General features: G+C 44.0%; 1 protein-coding gene across 5 annotated transcripts; it reads left to right on the top strand.

Moving 5' to 3' along the window:
- Positions 1-5,410: 5,410 nt before the first annotated feature.
- SAC3D1 (SAC3 domain containing 1) lies at positions 5,411-12,634 on the top strand. 5 transcript variants are annotated; one of them, XM_072118267.1, is made up of 3 exons: positions 5,411-5,542; positions 7,076-7,702; positions 11,110-12,634. In XM_072118267.1, the coding sequence occupies exons 2-3, from the start codon at positions 7,102-7,104 to the stop codon at positions 11,598-11,600; spliced, it is 1,092 nt and encodes a 363-aa protein (XP_071974368.1). In that variant the 5' UTR covers positions 5,411-5,542; positions 7,076-7,101; the 3' UTR covers positions 11,601-12,634. The 5 variants fall into 5 exon arrangements, with proteins under 5 accessions (XP_071974368.1, XP_071974371.1, XP_071974372.1 ...); XM_072118270.1 differs by lacking the exon at positions 5,411-5,542 and adding an exon at positions 5,568-5,679; XM_072118271.1 differs by lacking the exon at positions 5,411-5,542 and adding an exon at positions 5,606-5,627.
- The last annotated feature ends 1,493 nt before the right edge of the window (positions 12,635-14,127 follow it).

Here is a 14,127-nt window from a genome sequence, read left to right as displayed (position 1 = left end):
GAAGTGGCGTGGGAGTTCAGGGACATGTCCAGCATGAATCCCGAGTATGACTATTTATTTAAATTGCTTCTCAATCTGATGTGGGGAAATCTTGCTTTCTGCTTAGGTTTGCAGATGAAACATACGTGGAAAGTTACATCAGTATAATCAGTGTGGATTTTAAAATCGGGACTAAAGAATTAGATGGAAAAACTATTAAACTAAAAATATGTGATACGGCCAGCCAGGAAAGGTATCATTGTGGTGTACGATGCTACAGACCAGGAATCCTTCACCGATGTAAAGCAGTGGCTTCAGGAGATATACCATTATGCCAGTAAATATGTTAAAGGGAACCTGTCACCAGGTTTTCACTAAAGACAGGTTGCAGAAGCCCATCACACCTGCAGTGCAAAAATGCCTCTCTATCTTTTATAAGCATTTGCATTACAATATAATTGTGTGTTATAACTTACTCTTGCACCCTGACAAAATCCTGGGGTAGTCACAGGGGTTGGGCTTTGGATTGGATGCATTTCAAAAAACAACATGTGACTTGTCTGTGTCACTCACTCCTCAGAGCATAGCCCCCACCGTTGTGCTCCTGTACAGCTCCACCTCCTGTTCCTTCTCAGAGGTCACAGCCTGGTGAGATGACATCAGTGGGGGAGGGACAGGCTGCAAGGTAAGTTATAACACACAATTATATTGCAATGCAAATGCTTAGAAAAGGCATTTTTGCACTGCAGGCGTGATGGGCTTCTGCAACCTATCTTTAGTGAAAATGAAGTCCCTGGTGACAGGTTCCCTTTAATAAGTTGTTGGTAGGGAACAAATGTGACCTGACTACAAAGAAAGTAGTCGACTACACATTTGTGTCTTTAGTCATTAGGGGAATATGAAGGAATTTTGTTTTTTTTATTTGTCTAAAAAGCTATACATACTGTATATATAAGTATAAGCCGAGGCACCTAATTATACCACATGACGCGCGGCAGTCACCGACAGCCTATGGAGTGAGCGGTGCGGTCCGGGGAAGAGGCAGCGCCGATTATATTGTACTCCACCGCAGTGTTAGATAGCGTTACCGGAGGCTATCCTTCTAACACTGCGGCGTTTCTTTAAGCACTAGGAGCTGCTTACTTTAGTACTTTAGTAAGCAGCTCCTAGTGCCCAATTTATGGGTGACAGGTCCTCTTTAATGTAATGTCTCCTGCAGAGTCCTCCTGTAATGTAATTTCCCCTGCAAAGCCCCCCTTTACTGTAATGTCCCCTGCAAGGTCCCCCCTTTAATGTAATGTCCCCTGCAGAGTCCCCCATTTAATATAATGTCCCCTACAAAGTCCCCCCTTTAATGTATTGTCCCATGCAGAGCCCCTCTTTAATGTATTGCCACCTGCAGAATCCCCCCTTTAATGCAATGTCCCCTGCAGAGCCCCCCTTTAATGCAATGTCCCCTGCAGAGTCCCCCTTTTAATGTATTGTCCCCTTCAGAGCCCCCCTTTAATATACTGTCCCGTGCAGAGCCCTCCTTTAATGTAATGTCCTCTGTAGAGCCTTCACATAATGTAATGTCTAAAGCAGGATACCTTAAAGGAAACCTACCACTTGTAGTGGCAGGTTTCTGATAGCCGGCGCAGGCAGGTACGCGCTCGGCGCTTACCATGCGCGCGGCTCTCCTTCACTTCCTATGTAGCCGCGCGCATGGTAAGCGCCGAGCGCGTACCTGCCTGCGCCGGCTATAAAGTTTAAAAAGTGTTTTAAACCGCGATACCGCGGTTTAAAACACTAAGGAAAATAAGCTCCGGCACCAGCTCACCCTGAGCTGGTGCCCGGTATTTCCATCAGAAACCTGCCACTACAAGTGGTAGGTTTCCTTTAAGAAAAAAAAAAACATATCCTCACCTTCGGCTTCTTCTCCCTGTGGTTCCGTCTTATTCCCGGCCCGTGAGCGAAATAAGACGGAGCCATGGGGAGAAGAAGCCGAAGGTGAGGATATTGTGGTTTTTTTTTTGTAACATGCAAATTCACTTGCTGCGGCCTACGAGGGTGTTCCTGGATTGCGCCAGACAGTATTTAACGGAGGGGGGGGCAGCGCTGCCGGCCCAGGCGAGTTCCTCAGGTCGCCTTATGGGTGGTGCACCCCTGCTTGTATATGAAAGTTGCTTAACTAACCTAGTCATTTTGCAACCACTATTATTTCTTCATATGTTCTATATGGTAATATAAGAAAATATGTGGGGTTTTTTCTTTGCCATTTGGTCTACCCTGTTTTTTATTTAATTGAAAGTGTACCCCTTTTATCTACTTCTATATAAATCTATATAACCGCACAACGCTGGCCATTAAAAGAACAATAACTGGCAATATGGCCGTGCGGTGAGGACACTTTACTGTACATCCCAGTTCTGTCCTAAGCTTCACGTGACATCTGTAAAGGGTAGGTTGTAGACCATAGCGAGTTCGCAGGATAGGTAGACGGGGTAGGAGAACTCGTACTTGACAGTGGTTTTAACTTTTGGATAATCAGTTCTGTCTTTTGTATATAGGAGTCTGGTATCCAAATCTGCTAACATCTGCTACCTATACGTGTGATTTGTCTTAGTGAAAAAAAAAACACTGAAGAAAAACCCAGAAAAAAAACCCAGAAGAGGAACAATTTCCAATTTCTAGCTCCACCACAACATATGACGCTCTTTGTATCCCAAAATAAAATCTAAAGTATTTTGCCCATTCTAAGTGAACCTATAGCTTCACATTGTAAACATCCAACTTTGTTGAAAACATCTGCTCTGCAGGTGCATGATGAACTAGAGGATTTGAATGACACCTCCTCATTCCTGATCATTGAATTAAGTGAGGAAGAAACATTCTTGGTTCCAAATGATGATGAAGATGATGTAAAACATGTCTTTCAGGACTTCACTAGTAGAAACGCTTGTTAAAGAAGAAAAGTATATCGTTTTTGACTCTTGTCTCAAATGGCTGATAATGGTAATACTAAATGTATGTCACCACTTAAACAATATAGAAAGGAAACAAATGGGTCTCATTTGTCCATTGAGGTTCGTTGCAAGTTTCCTGTGGGAAAGCCAAGACATAAGAACCAGAATATGAACCAGTAGGAAATGTCCTGATATCTGCTGCCAAGGTCGGCTCCAGCTTTCAGTAGGCGCCTGGGTGACAGAGACTTAGGGGGTCCTTTTCAAGTGAACTCATGTGGCAGCGTGAAAAACACAGAAACAAAACACACTAAATATGCTCCTCATAGGTATATTACATACAGTCCGCATGTTTTATTAAATACAGACCCCATGGATTAATTATATCCAGTCCCTCATAGTTTCAGTATATACACCCATTTTTGCTTGCTTATGTTATCGTTCGCGGTGGTCCAGTGGGTCCATCACTCCTGAATCCTGACACCAATCCATGTATCTGTTTCCAACCATTAATCATCACTGGAAGGAGGAGCAGAAATCCTTCATGCAAAGTGTCCAAGGAAGATCCCTGTGCTTGGCAGGAGATCAACAATGGGACAAATGTATATATTCCATATACTCCTTGATGGGTGTGGATAGTAAGAAAATATGTTCATTATAAGTTCATACTGTTACTTCACAGGTGACATTGGAAGGAATAGAGAAGACTATGGGGGAACTGCAGACTATGAAGGCTGACATGAAGATGATCGTTATGGACACGAAAGTGTTGATATAGAAGAAATTCTCAAGGTTGATTATCTGCATCTTGTACAGTTAGGTCTGTGGCATGTACCCAATCAATTGGTAATGAGATCTTAATGGCTGCCAAACACAAAGGGGCACATTCCAGTGCAGGTGCGCCACAATCCGATCGCATGCGACAGATTCCCCCCGCAAACCCCTGCGGCGGAGTACATTGTAAACATTGTAAGCACCTCATAGTGCTAAAACAAACGCTGCAGTGTTAGAATGATAGCGTTATCGGAAAGCGGTCCAGTGTATTCATAAGGGGGTGGTCCGAGACGCTGCCTCTTCCCTAGACCGCCCCACTCGCTCCATAGTCCGGCGGTGACTGCCACGCGTCATGCAGCAGTCTCCTCTCCTAAACCTGCCCACAATCCTGCCCCGTCATGAATACACCGATAACGCTATCATTCTAACACTGAGCTGCTTAATAATGCTGCACCTCCCTATGCTCTCTTCTCTCATCTCAGTCTATCGCCCTTCTCGTGCTCTTCGATCTGCCAGTGATATTAGATTAATCTCTACCTTAATTCGAACCTCTCATGCACGTCTTCAGGACTTCTCTCGAGTTGCCCCAATTCTCTGGAATGCCCTCCCCCGGACTCTTAGACTAATACCCACACTCCAAAGCTCTTTAGGTAAGTCTATCACACTTGCTAACTGCATGAAACGTCAACTCTCCCTTTACTAATCCTATATCCAATCTTCCGTCTGTTATTCGGCGAACAGCAGATATATACCAAGCTCCAGGCTTCTCTGCAGCCTTATTCACCTTGGACCCTTTAAATAAGATGGCGGCTGATGGCTGGTTCAAGCAGCAGAATTTTATTTATTGAATTATTTATTAAATTATTTTATATTATTCCCTTATAAAGAATGGCTGGACCATTATACAACCTCTTGTGTCACCCCCTCATCCTCATAGTCTGTAAGCTCTTGTGTCACCCCCTCATCCTCATAGACTGTAAGCTCTTGTGAGCAGGGCCCTCACTCCTATTGTTCTATATGATTGTTTGTTCTTTGTAATGTAATATATCTGTATACGTCCCCTATGATTTGTAAAGCGCTACGGAATATGATTGCGCTATATAAAGATTATTAATTATAAATGTATGGGTCTAAATATATGATGATAGAAATACATTTTTATTCTTGCAATGTATTTCTTATTCTTCGGTAATAGGACATAACAAAATATAATAAATCGAACTGACCCAAAGAATAGTGAAAGCTCAGAAAACTAAACCCTCATCAGGGTCACATGAAGACGCAGCGCTAGCGCACGGGGGCCTCGGCAGGATTGCATATGTGTTTCTATTGAAAGGCAAGCGATGGGTAACCATTATTTTACTGCTAGACACTGGGTTCTGGTTAGCAATCGCATGCTGCCCCCGTACGGTAGCGCGGAGCTGTAAACGTGTGACCAATTCCTTTAAGAAAATGGTGCAGGTGCTGCTTTTCATGTGGCAATTCCACCACATTTAAAAAAAAAATTCCTCAATTTCCTAATAAATTGCTCTTTTCTTTACTTTATGTGTAGATGCCGTTCATCTCCACTATTATCCATCATGCAGAACGTAACACGTAAAAAACTTGTCCTACACGTAAGGTAATGTAATCAGAGGCCCGCGCGATGCTACAGCGCCATCTAGTGGTGAGTACCACGCACTACAGCCAGAGTAGAGTCATGTTACGGCACCACGAGCCGCTGACGCCTCTGACTGGGCATGCGCAGTGACAACGTCGTCCTAAACCGAAGAGTACACATTTCTCTCGCTTATATATCGGCATCGCAGTGTGGATAGGCAGAGGCATGCTGGGATAACTCGCCCCAGGTAAGCGAGAGGCATGCTGGGAACCCGGAAGTAAACACGAGTGATTGGACAGGCACGTTTGGCGCGGTGCAATGTGGGGGTCCATGTGCGTGGCTGGGGTATAGGGGGATCTGTCTATCCCTGCCAGGCGCTGTAGTGTGAGTGTGTGAACAGGTGCTGAGCATGGCTGTGATACTATTGCTGTAATGTAGCTCTGCTTTACGGCTGATTACAGTCTTCTATACCTCGTAAAGGCTGTGCTATGGATTCTCCGCCTTCCAGTCTATTCTTCAGATCTGTCAATACATAATGTACACTAGACCAGACACTACAGGACTGGAAATTGCAGAAACTTTGGCTGAAATGTCCATCACTATGTATTGGGGATTATTTAGAGAGTTTGTATTGTTAGAGGGAACCTGTTGCCAGATTTTACCTAAATAAGAGGCCAGCCCCCCTCAAGCAGGGCATAAAATGTTCTTTATGAAACTCCCTCTTTTAGGTATAACCTTGTGCTCAGTTGCACCAATAAGAAAGTCAATTCCCACCTATTTTGGTAACTATGGTAACTCCAATCCTGTAGCCTATAACACTACAAGCTTGATTAGCTCTGTAAGATGAGATTCCTATCTTTAATATGACACCTATGGAGTCCAAAATACCTGAAGCAGTGTGACACTTCTCAGATGATTTGCATATTACTTTGAAGAAGATTATACAGGCAGTCCCCAGGTTACGTACAAGATAGACTTGGTAGGTTTGATCTTAAGTTGAATTTGTATGTAAGTTGGAACTGGTATATTTTATGTAACTCCAAACATATTATTTTTTGGTCCTTGTGACAATTAGAAAAAAAAAATTGGGGATATCAAGGTGATCATTGCAGGCTGGGGCTAAAGTGAAGTCATCTGGAAGTCTAGTGTTCTTAAGTCAGGGACCGTCTGTGTGTGTAGACAGTTGAGATTTCACATGACTTCTAGGGAATTCTAGAAAGGAAATTTCATATCCTACCTGAGGAGTAAAAGCTGACGTCTGATTCCCTTAAACAAATATAATGTGTTCCTCTTGGGGAGATTTAACATTCGTCTGTACTGTGTGTATAATAAAGCCCAGACGCCACGGTGAATACATCATGAGGCTTAGAGATTATGATCTGCGAGCCATGCTGTGGTGGCAGATCCAAAGGTCGGACCTGGCATTTGCGTAAAAGCCTGTAAATGTTCAGTGGCAGGAACGCCCCGTGCTGGCACACTCCGGCAGCCATGTGTAGAAGCACTGTTAAATCTCACCTATTATTTCTATTTGTTTTTCCATTTTTACTTTGCAGCTTAACTAAAAAAAAAAATTGTCTACCAAGTACAGCACTGCATATAATATAGTGGCTTTGCGTGGTATTGCAGCCTTGCGCCATTCACTTGATTGGTACAGAGCTGCAAATAGAAAGCACATAGATGTAATGTCACAGGACTGTGGTTAATAATGAATCGAATTGTGAAATTAATCTCTACATTTTCAGGGTTAAATGCAGACTTTTTTTTTTCCTCTACTTTTCAGACTATAGTAATCTGCAGTCAGGAATCATGGACTCCTCCTCTGCTGTGGTTGGGTTGTGCCTTGAAATGTGTCCAGAAAGAGAGAGACGTGATCGAGAGAGCCAAGGACGCCTGCATCAGTTTGAAATACAGAACATTCAGTGGACGTATAAAGGTCGCAGAGGTAGAGGTCGTCCTATTGCTGATTCCAAAAAGACTGTCAAGGAGTATAGACGTCCTGCAGCAGGGAAAGAACTGTCCGTTCCCACGGACCTTCGAACACCTGCAACCCTGGTGAAAACTGTCCAGTATCTCTTGATGGAAATTTGGTCAAGTGTCAACTACAAGGATTTGTCGAGTTTGGCCAAGGCTTACACCTTTGTGTTTGACCGGCTACGTGCTGTTAGACAGGACCTGATTGTGCAGAGAATTAGGGGGCAGGCAGGGGCTCTTGTTCTAGAAGGAAGCCTTGGGTTTCTGCTTTGTGCCCCTTACTTGGTGAGGGACCTGCCGTTGGCGGACTACGATGAAGTGCTACACTCTACACAAGTGCGGGAATGCTTTGCAGAACTGATCGAATGCTACAAAGGTGGTGGACGATTTTGCAGACAAGCAGAATTTCAGTCTCTTCTTCTTCTTTATGACCTTGGTAAGGGTTATCAAATATATTATATATCACTGTTACTGTCATACAATGATCCCCAAATATTCGACTGCTAGTGGCCAATAGATTGCAAAGGCAGCAAGGACATATTCACTCATCTTCGTTTAAATCTGACTAATCATAAGGCTACCTTTAGGTAGCTGCTATGTGCCCAACAAAAAGTTGTGATGTCAGAGTCTTGCAGGAGCTAGTGTCATCCCATGTCACCTTGTATGAAGATCTGAACATGAGGCCTAAATATGAATGTTCTGAATTCTTGCCACAACTATGAAATTTGAGTTTTTTTTGTTATTGTCACTCTCATTTGAGGTAGCAACCGTTCTGTTTCATGGACCTCACTAGTACACATCTTGTCCAGTTTGGCTCCCTAGGCTATCAGACCTGTGGTGTCCACAGGTGTAAAATAGAAGCCATCTCCGGTACGGGAGTGAAATGCACCATAGTCTTACGATGCATCATTCATCCACAGCCACAGCCAATTCAAGCTTGAGAGGAACAAACTAGCATGGAGCAGCGTGCATGATGCCCTATGTTGTATGCTCAACCCAGAAGTTTGACTAATGGAGCAGACGGTGCCGCCCTTGGCAATCTTCCAGCTCCATAGAGATTAATGGAGCAGAACGGTCATGTGCGGCTGTCTGCTCCATTAGTCTGAGGAGCGGCAAGGGGTCAGTCGCACCCCTCGTTCTCACAATCTGCAGGGGTCTCGGCATTGAGACTCCCACTGATTGGGAAGTTAGGCCCTATCCCATGGATGGGGCCTAACTTTCCTTCATGGCAAAAACCCTTGGACAGGACAGAATACAGCACAATTTCCACTGCAGCCATTTATAACCATAAAAAGCCTCTATTCTGTAGCCACTACCATTATTTCAGTGACTAAAATTGACTGTTGTGTTTTAAAGGGTTTGTCACACCAATATGTGTTTTTCTACAACGGAGATGTTCAGTTAAAAATAAACCCCATACTTGCTATATCACTCATACACTACCTAGGCCCCGGCTTGACACACAAGTAATTGCTGCTCAGCCAATCACTGACTGCAATACTGACCTACCTAAAGCAATGACTGGCTGTGTAGCGTTTCCTTTGTATCATGAAGGCCCAGAACCTTTGGGGCATCCGAGTAAGAGCCACGTAGATTTGTAATGGTAAAGAAGGGGTTCTCTTATTAGTGTTTGCAGGACTCAGAGATGGGGAAAATACATAACCCAAATCGGCAGCACTTTAACATTCAAGAATATTTTCTCTGAAAAGAAACAAATCAAATTGAAAAATTATATTTATGTATCTTTTTATTGAAAGGGTTTTTAGGTTATGTCCCTTATTGCAGGGGAAAAGGAGCTACATCTCCCTTTTTCTCCCTGAAGAATCGGATAAGGCATGTATTCTGACACACAAGCTCTATGTGTCTGCAGATTCAGGAAACAAACTTTAAGATAATTTCTGGGGGGTACCGAACCCCTGCGAAGTTACACAGGATGTTCCCCAATACTTTGAATATCTGCTGGTGATGAAAAGCGGAGAGGGGATACATGGTAGACATATGATGGTCGTGCCCTGGGCTCAGGTACTTATGGGAAGCGGTGTTTGTCCTGTACATCAAACTATGGTCTGCTAAGGTGCCAGCCAGAGGTTGCGCTAACATTTTTCCAGAAGGGTAAAAATACTTCTCTCACCGTTTTTGAGGAGTATTTTTTAGCCGAGGAGGAGTATATAAATTTCGGTAATGCACACTCACACACTGCAAACAGCTGAGTGGTCCGGCGCGCGCTGTAATCGCGCTACTGACATTTCACTCTTTTACAGCGTGCGCCGAATCGCTCAGCCTGCGCGCTACAGGAAATAATTGCCAAGTGTAACTTTACGCATGACAATTATTTTGGGGGGTAATGGTGCCTCATCGTGCATCTATGATGCATGGTGAGGCGTTAATGCAACCTCTGGTGCCGGCCATGCCGACTCTTCTGTCCGTGCTTCGTGGATCTCTTCGATCAAAAAAGGATACTTGAGGCGCTGCATTTGGGCTATGAGAGAAATTATTCCCAGGCTGTGGAAATCCACTACATGCCCTACCGGTCTCAGTGGGCCAAAGCATTTAATCGTATCATGAGGATGGAAGAGATGAGATCCATGGAGCGCCTGGCAGATCTACATATTTCGAGATCTACCATGATACGGTCCCCGTGGATTGACTTCCGTAGCTCAGCTGCATTTAGCCTCTGGGTCACTGGGTAGGAGGTGGCCCTGATTTGGGTTTAGGTAACTCATGCTGTCCAGTTCCCATTTTTAGCTCTGTGACTTGACAGCTAGATTCCTTGCCTCCTGTCTCCTTCCCATATGTGTTTACTGTATTTCCTCCCCTTTATGCTCCCTGCATCTTATAGTTTACCTCCCTAGTGTTTATCCCCTTTTCCTTTCCCTCTCTTTTGTTAGGCTGCATTCACACAAATGGGCAGCTGAGCGGGCATACATTCGAAGCGATGGAAAGGAGGGGTGACATAGGGATGCACGGAGCCAAACACGGGGAAAGATGGGAGATGTCCTATCTCTTCCCTGTGTATGGAGCAGTACGGTGCCGTGCGTGTGCTGCTCTGTATTGCTCCGTGCGCCCATTGCCGTCTACGGGGGACAAGCTTGCGGCCGTATATATACGTCCCCTCGACTGTCGTGTGAGTGCAGCCTTAGTGTGTTGTCTGTGTTGACTTGGACAATTGCCTATTATTCTAGTCCTGTATCATTTTGGTATGGAGAGACTTGGATTCTGATATTTTGTCACTACATTGAGTATTGTCTCAGTGTCCTATTCTTCTCTCTATGTTTTTTCTTATCTACTGCAATATTTTATGCACATATGCATCATCTTCTTATGTATGTTATATCCTTCAATAAAACTTATTGAACAGAAAAGGGTTTTTCAGGACTGATGGTGTATCCTCTCAATAGGCCATCAATCTCTTAACAGCCAGGAGCCCCAAACAGTTTTCTGTGTATTGGCCGGAACCTGTAACCTCATGCATGGCTCCTGGTAAATTGTATTGGAGCTGTGACTGTAGTTCTGGCTTCTGTCCAATGCATTGAGCATACAGGTCAGAGCGCTCTGTCTGTAGCCAAAACCACTGATCAGTGCTTGGACTTGTTGTTGGTCCTGAGAATAAACAATCAGTGAAAATTCCTGGGAAAACCCTGTTAAGAATAACTTCTATATCCCAGAAACTGTGTAGCTTAAAAAGTGAAGCATATTCAGCTTTCCATTACATTTTATTTCTTTACTCCTGACTTTGGTTGATTAAAAAATGTCAGAATGCCTTATCCAGACAAATGCTATTTTTATTTGAAATGCATATAATAATGTGTTCCCTCTTCCTTTTTTTCCTTTTTCCCCATGAAGGTAATTTGGACACTATACGCAGATGTCTGCAACTCCCCAGTGAGGTCCAGCAATGGCCACATGTCTGCTTAGCTATTGACATAAACAAAGCGCACTTAGAAAATAACTGGGTACGGCTTTTCCGCTTACTCCATCAGCTGAACTGCCTGCAGGCTTGCGCTTTCTACCGCCACTTATCACGTTCTCGTAACAAGGCACTTTGCACCATGATACATGCCTACAGCAGCCGGAACTGTCGCTTCCCACTCTACCACCTGACCAGACTGCTGGCACTGGATAGCCCTTCACTGACAGCCAACATGTGCACCCAGCGAGGACAGACCGTAATATCCGGAGAACAGACGTACGTCCTCTTCCTGAAAACTGCACTCAACGATGTGGAGCCGGAACTCCCTAACCGAGAGATTGTCTTAGTGGAGCAAAAGAAAGGCAAATCGTCGTGGTCAGAAGTGATGATTGGACAGGAAAACGTCATCACAAACTTGACGTAATAACATCTCTATATTCCACAACCAGGAAGACTGGATGTGTCATCTCTATAGTGGTTGTTTTTATTTCTGCCACACTATGGGATAACTTTTATTCTGAGTTTTTTTTTTTATAGTTATTTTTTTTAATAAGTTGGGTTATACTTCTGCAGGACAGAATCGAATGTGTGAAACAGAACAGGTGACCTGATGCAGGACAAATGCAGTATCACACATTGGCCTTTAAGATGGTTCAATTGGCTTTGCTGGAGTTCAGCTTAAAGGGGGTTTCTTGATATTTTATCACGGATTCCTTAGTATCAGATAGGTGGTCATTGTTTAGGCCCAGTTGACTTCTTTGATAGGTCATCAGTTATTGTTCTTCAAAGCCAGAAAGGATAGAACAGGTGCAAGTCTTTCTAGTGTCTATACATAGGTGATACATAATGGAAAGACTTGCACTTCCAGAAAACTTATTCAAACCATTGGTAAACATGCAGAAATGAATGCGTTTTCAACTTGTTTAAGAACGTACCATGTCACCGTGCCCTTAATCCCAGGTTTACCAGAGCATATGGGCAAGGACCTTAAGTCCCTGCCGTGAGAGACCATAGGAACTAATGCTAAAACAATAAGAGCACAGATGTATCTAATATTATAGTATTTATCAAGTTGCTGAATTTCGTTTTATTTGATCTCAGAAATTGTGACTATGTATTATGGAGATGAATGTGTGATGGTAAAGAATTCGGATGGTGAAGTTGACGTTTTTTCACAGTTTTCAGCAATTAAGTATTTTTTTATGAGTGAAATGACATGGATTTACATTCAAAAACTTGTCATAATTTAAGATTTTATAAACTGTATTAAGAGCACTTTTCCCCTTTGCTGGTTTCGTCCTGTGTCTAGTGGGGGTCATTCTCATTCAGTCTGCTCATGGAGGGTTGGGGGTTGTTTTACTGAGCTATTTATTGGTGTATATGGGTATATATTGTAAAAGTCATGTAAATACAGGTTTTGTTTTTTATTTTTTTGTATAAATTAGGCGTTGGATCATTTCTGGTTTCTTGTATTCTCTGTGCCTTGGAGAAGGTGTCCAAATTTATACTTTAATCTTCTTTGTTCTTAATCTGGTTCCCTAGCAATATGTAACCGGTTTCCTAGATCTACATATTAAACATACCTTTACCTACAGAAAGCACAGGCCCATCCTTTCTTACATACATTTTGTGCTTTTTAGCTAAATTGTTCCCCTGTGACATGTGGGTCGCGGGAGCATCTGTGACGCAGTCTCGGGTCGCGGGCTCACCCGTGATCCTTCGTGTGCCCTAGCGCTCCCACTACACGGTCTTGCCTCTCGCCGTTCCTGACTCTTGCCTAGTGGCCGTCTCCTAGGGCGCGCGCTGGCTTCAGAAGATTTAAAGCCCCAGCGCACTGCCCGATTAGTGCTGGCCCTTTTCAGGAGGTGGTTAAAGGCCGACGTCTCCCAGCATTCCCTGCTGGATCTTTGGCTCATGCCGTTGAGAAAGCATTTATTTATTTTTTACCCTGCCTTGTGCTAGTGTTTGGATTTCCCGTTGTGACCCCGGTTCTGCATTTGACCCTGATCCTGTTCCGCCTGTCCTGACCTTCTGCTCTGCCTCCAACCCTGAACCTCTGCCGTCTGTCTTGACGTCCTGGCTGCCACTGCGAATAAAGTCGCACCTATGGAACGACCTGGTGGTACCACGACGCAGCAAGTTCAACCCACTTTGCATGAGGCTCTGGTGAAGACAGAGTGCCACCTAGACTCCAGTCCCAGGTGTAGACTTGTGTCATCGTCAGCGGTGGTCCATTGGGTCCACTACCCCTGGTGCTTGACACGTTGATTTTGCTCCTACAGCACCTCTTCTAATGCTGCAAGCTGCCCCGAGCATATAACATCACTATTTTCCTGTAAGATCTTGCATGTGTGCACTTCGGTTTCATCTGCACTGCGCCTTGTACCCACTGTGCCTGCACAAGGAAAAACTCCAATTAATTTATACATAACATCCCATGTAAGTAGACCGAATGGCAGAGGTCTAAACCAATAACAAGGCAGGAACTCTGTCTCCTCTCCTGTAAAAAAATGTAGCTAAACTGAAGACACAGATGTGAGTTCTGGCTTAAAGGGAACCTTTCACTACATTTGCACATATACAGCTAGTGTCCCTAGTGCACATAAACAGACAGGTTCCTATAGAGCTCTATTCACTGACTGACACACTTCTTATTAGCTAAAAATTGTTTCGCTTACATCCTCAGAAATCACCTTTTACCTTATATTACCTGGCATCAGAGGGGGGCGTGTCCTGCTTGGCCATCCCCTCCCATCTAATACTCCTTATGCCTCCTTAATGGTCACAGTCATGTGACCAGAGTGACATCCTCTCAGGTCCTTTAGCATCTTAATAATAGCAAACTGTACATCATGCATGTATCTGACCACATGAAGTCACAGCAGCCTCCATGGACTTCAACTCCTCTCCATCCTCCATGGAGGCTGCTGTGATTTCATGAAAACACATAC

This window comes from Engystomops pustulosus, chromosome 7 (assembly GCF_040894005.1).
Source record: "Engystomops pustulosus chromosome 7, aEngPut4.maternal, whole genome shotgun sequence".
In the NCBI taxonomy this organism is placed as follows: Eukaryota; Metazoa; Chordata; class Amphibia; order Anura; family Leptodactylidae; genus Engystomops; species Engystomops pustulosus.
The sequence above is the reverse complement of the archived record's forward strand: the minus strand, read 5'-3'. Positions and strand labels throughout refer to the sequence as shown.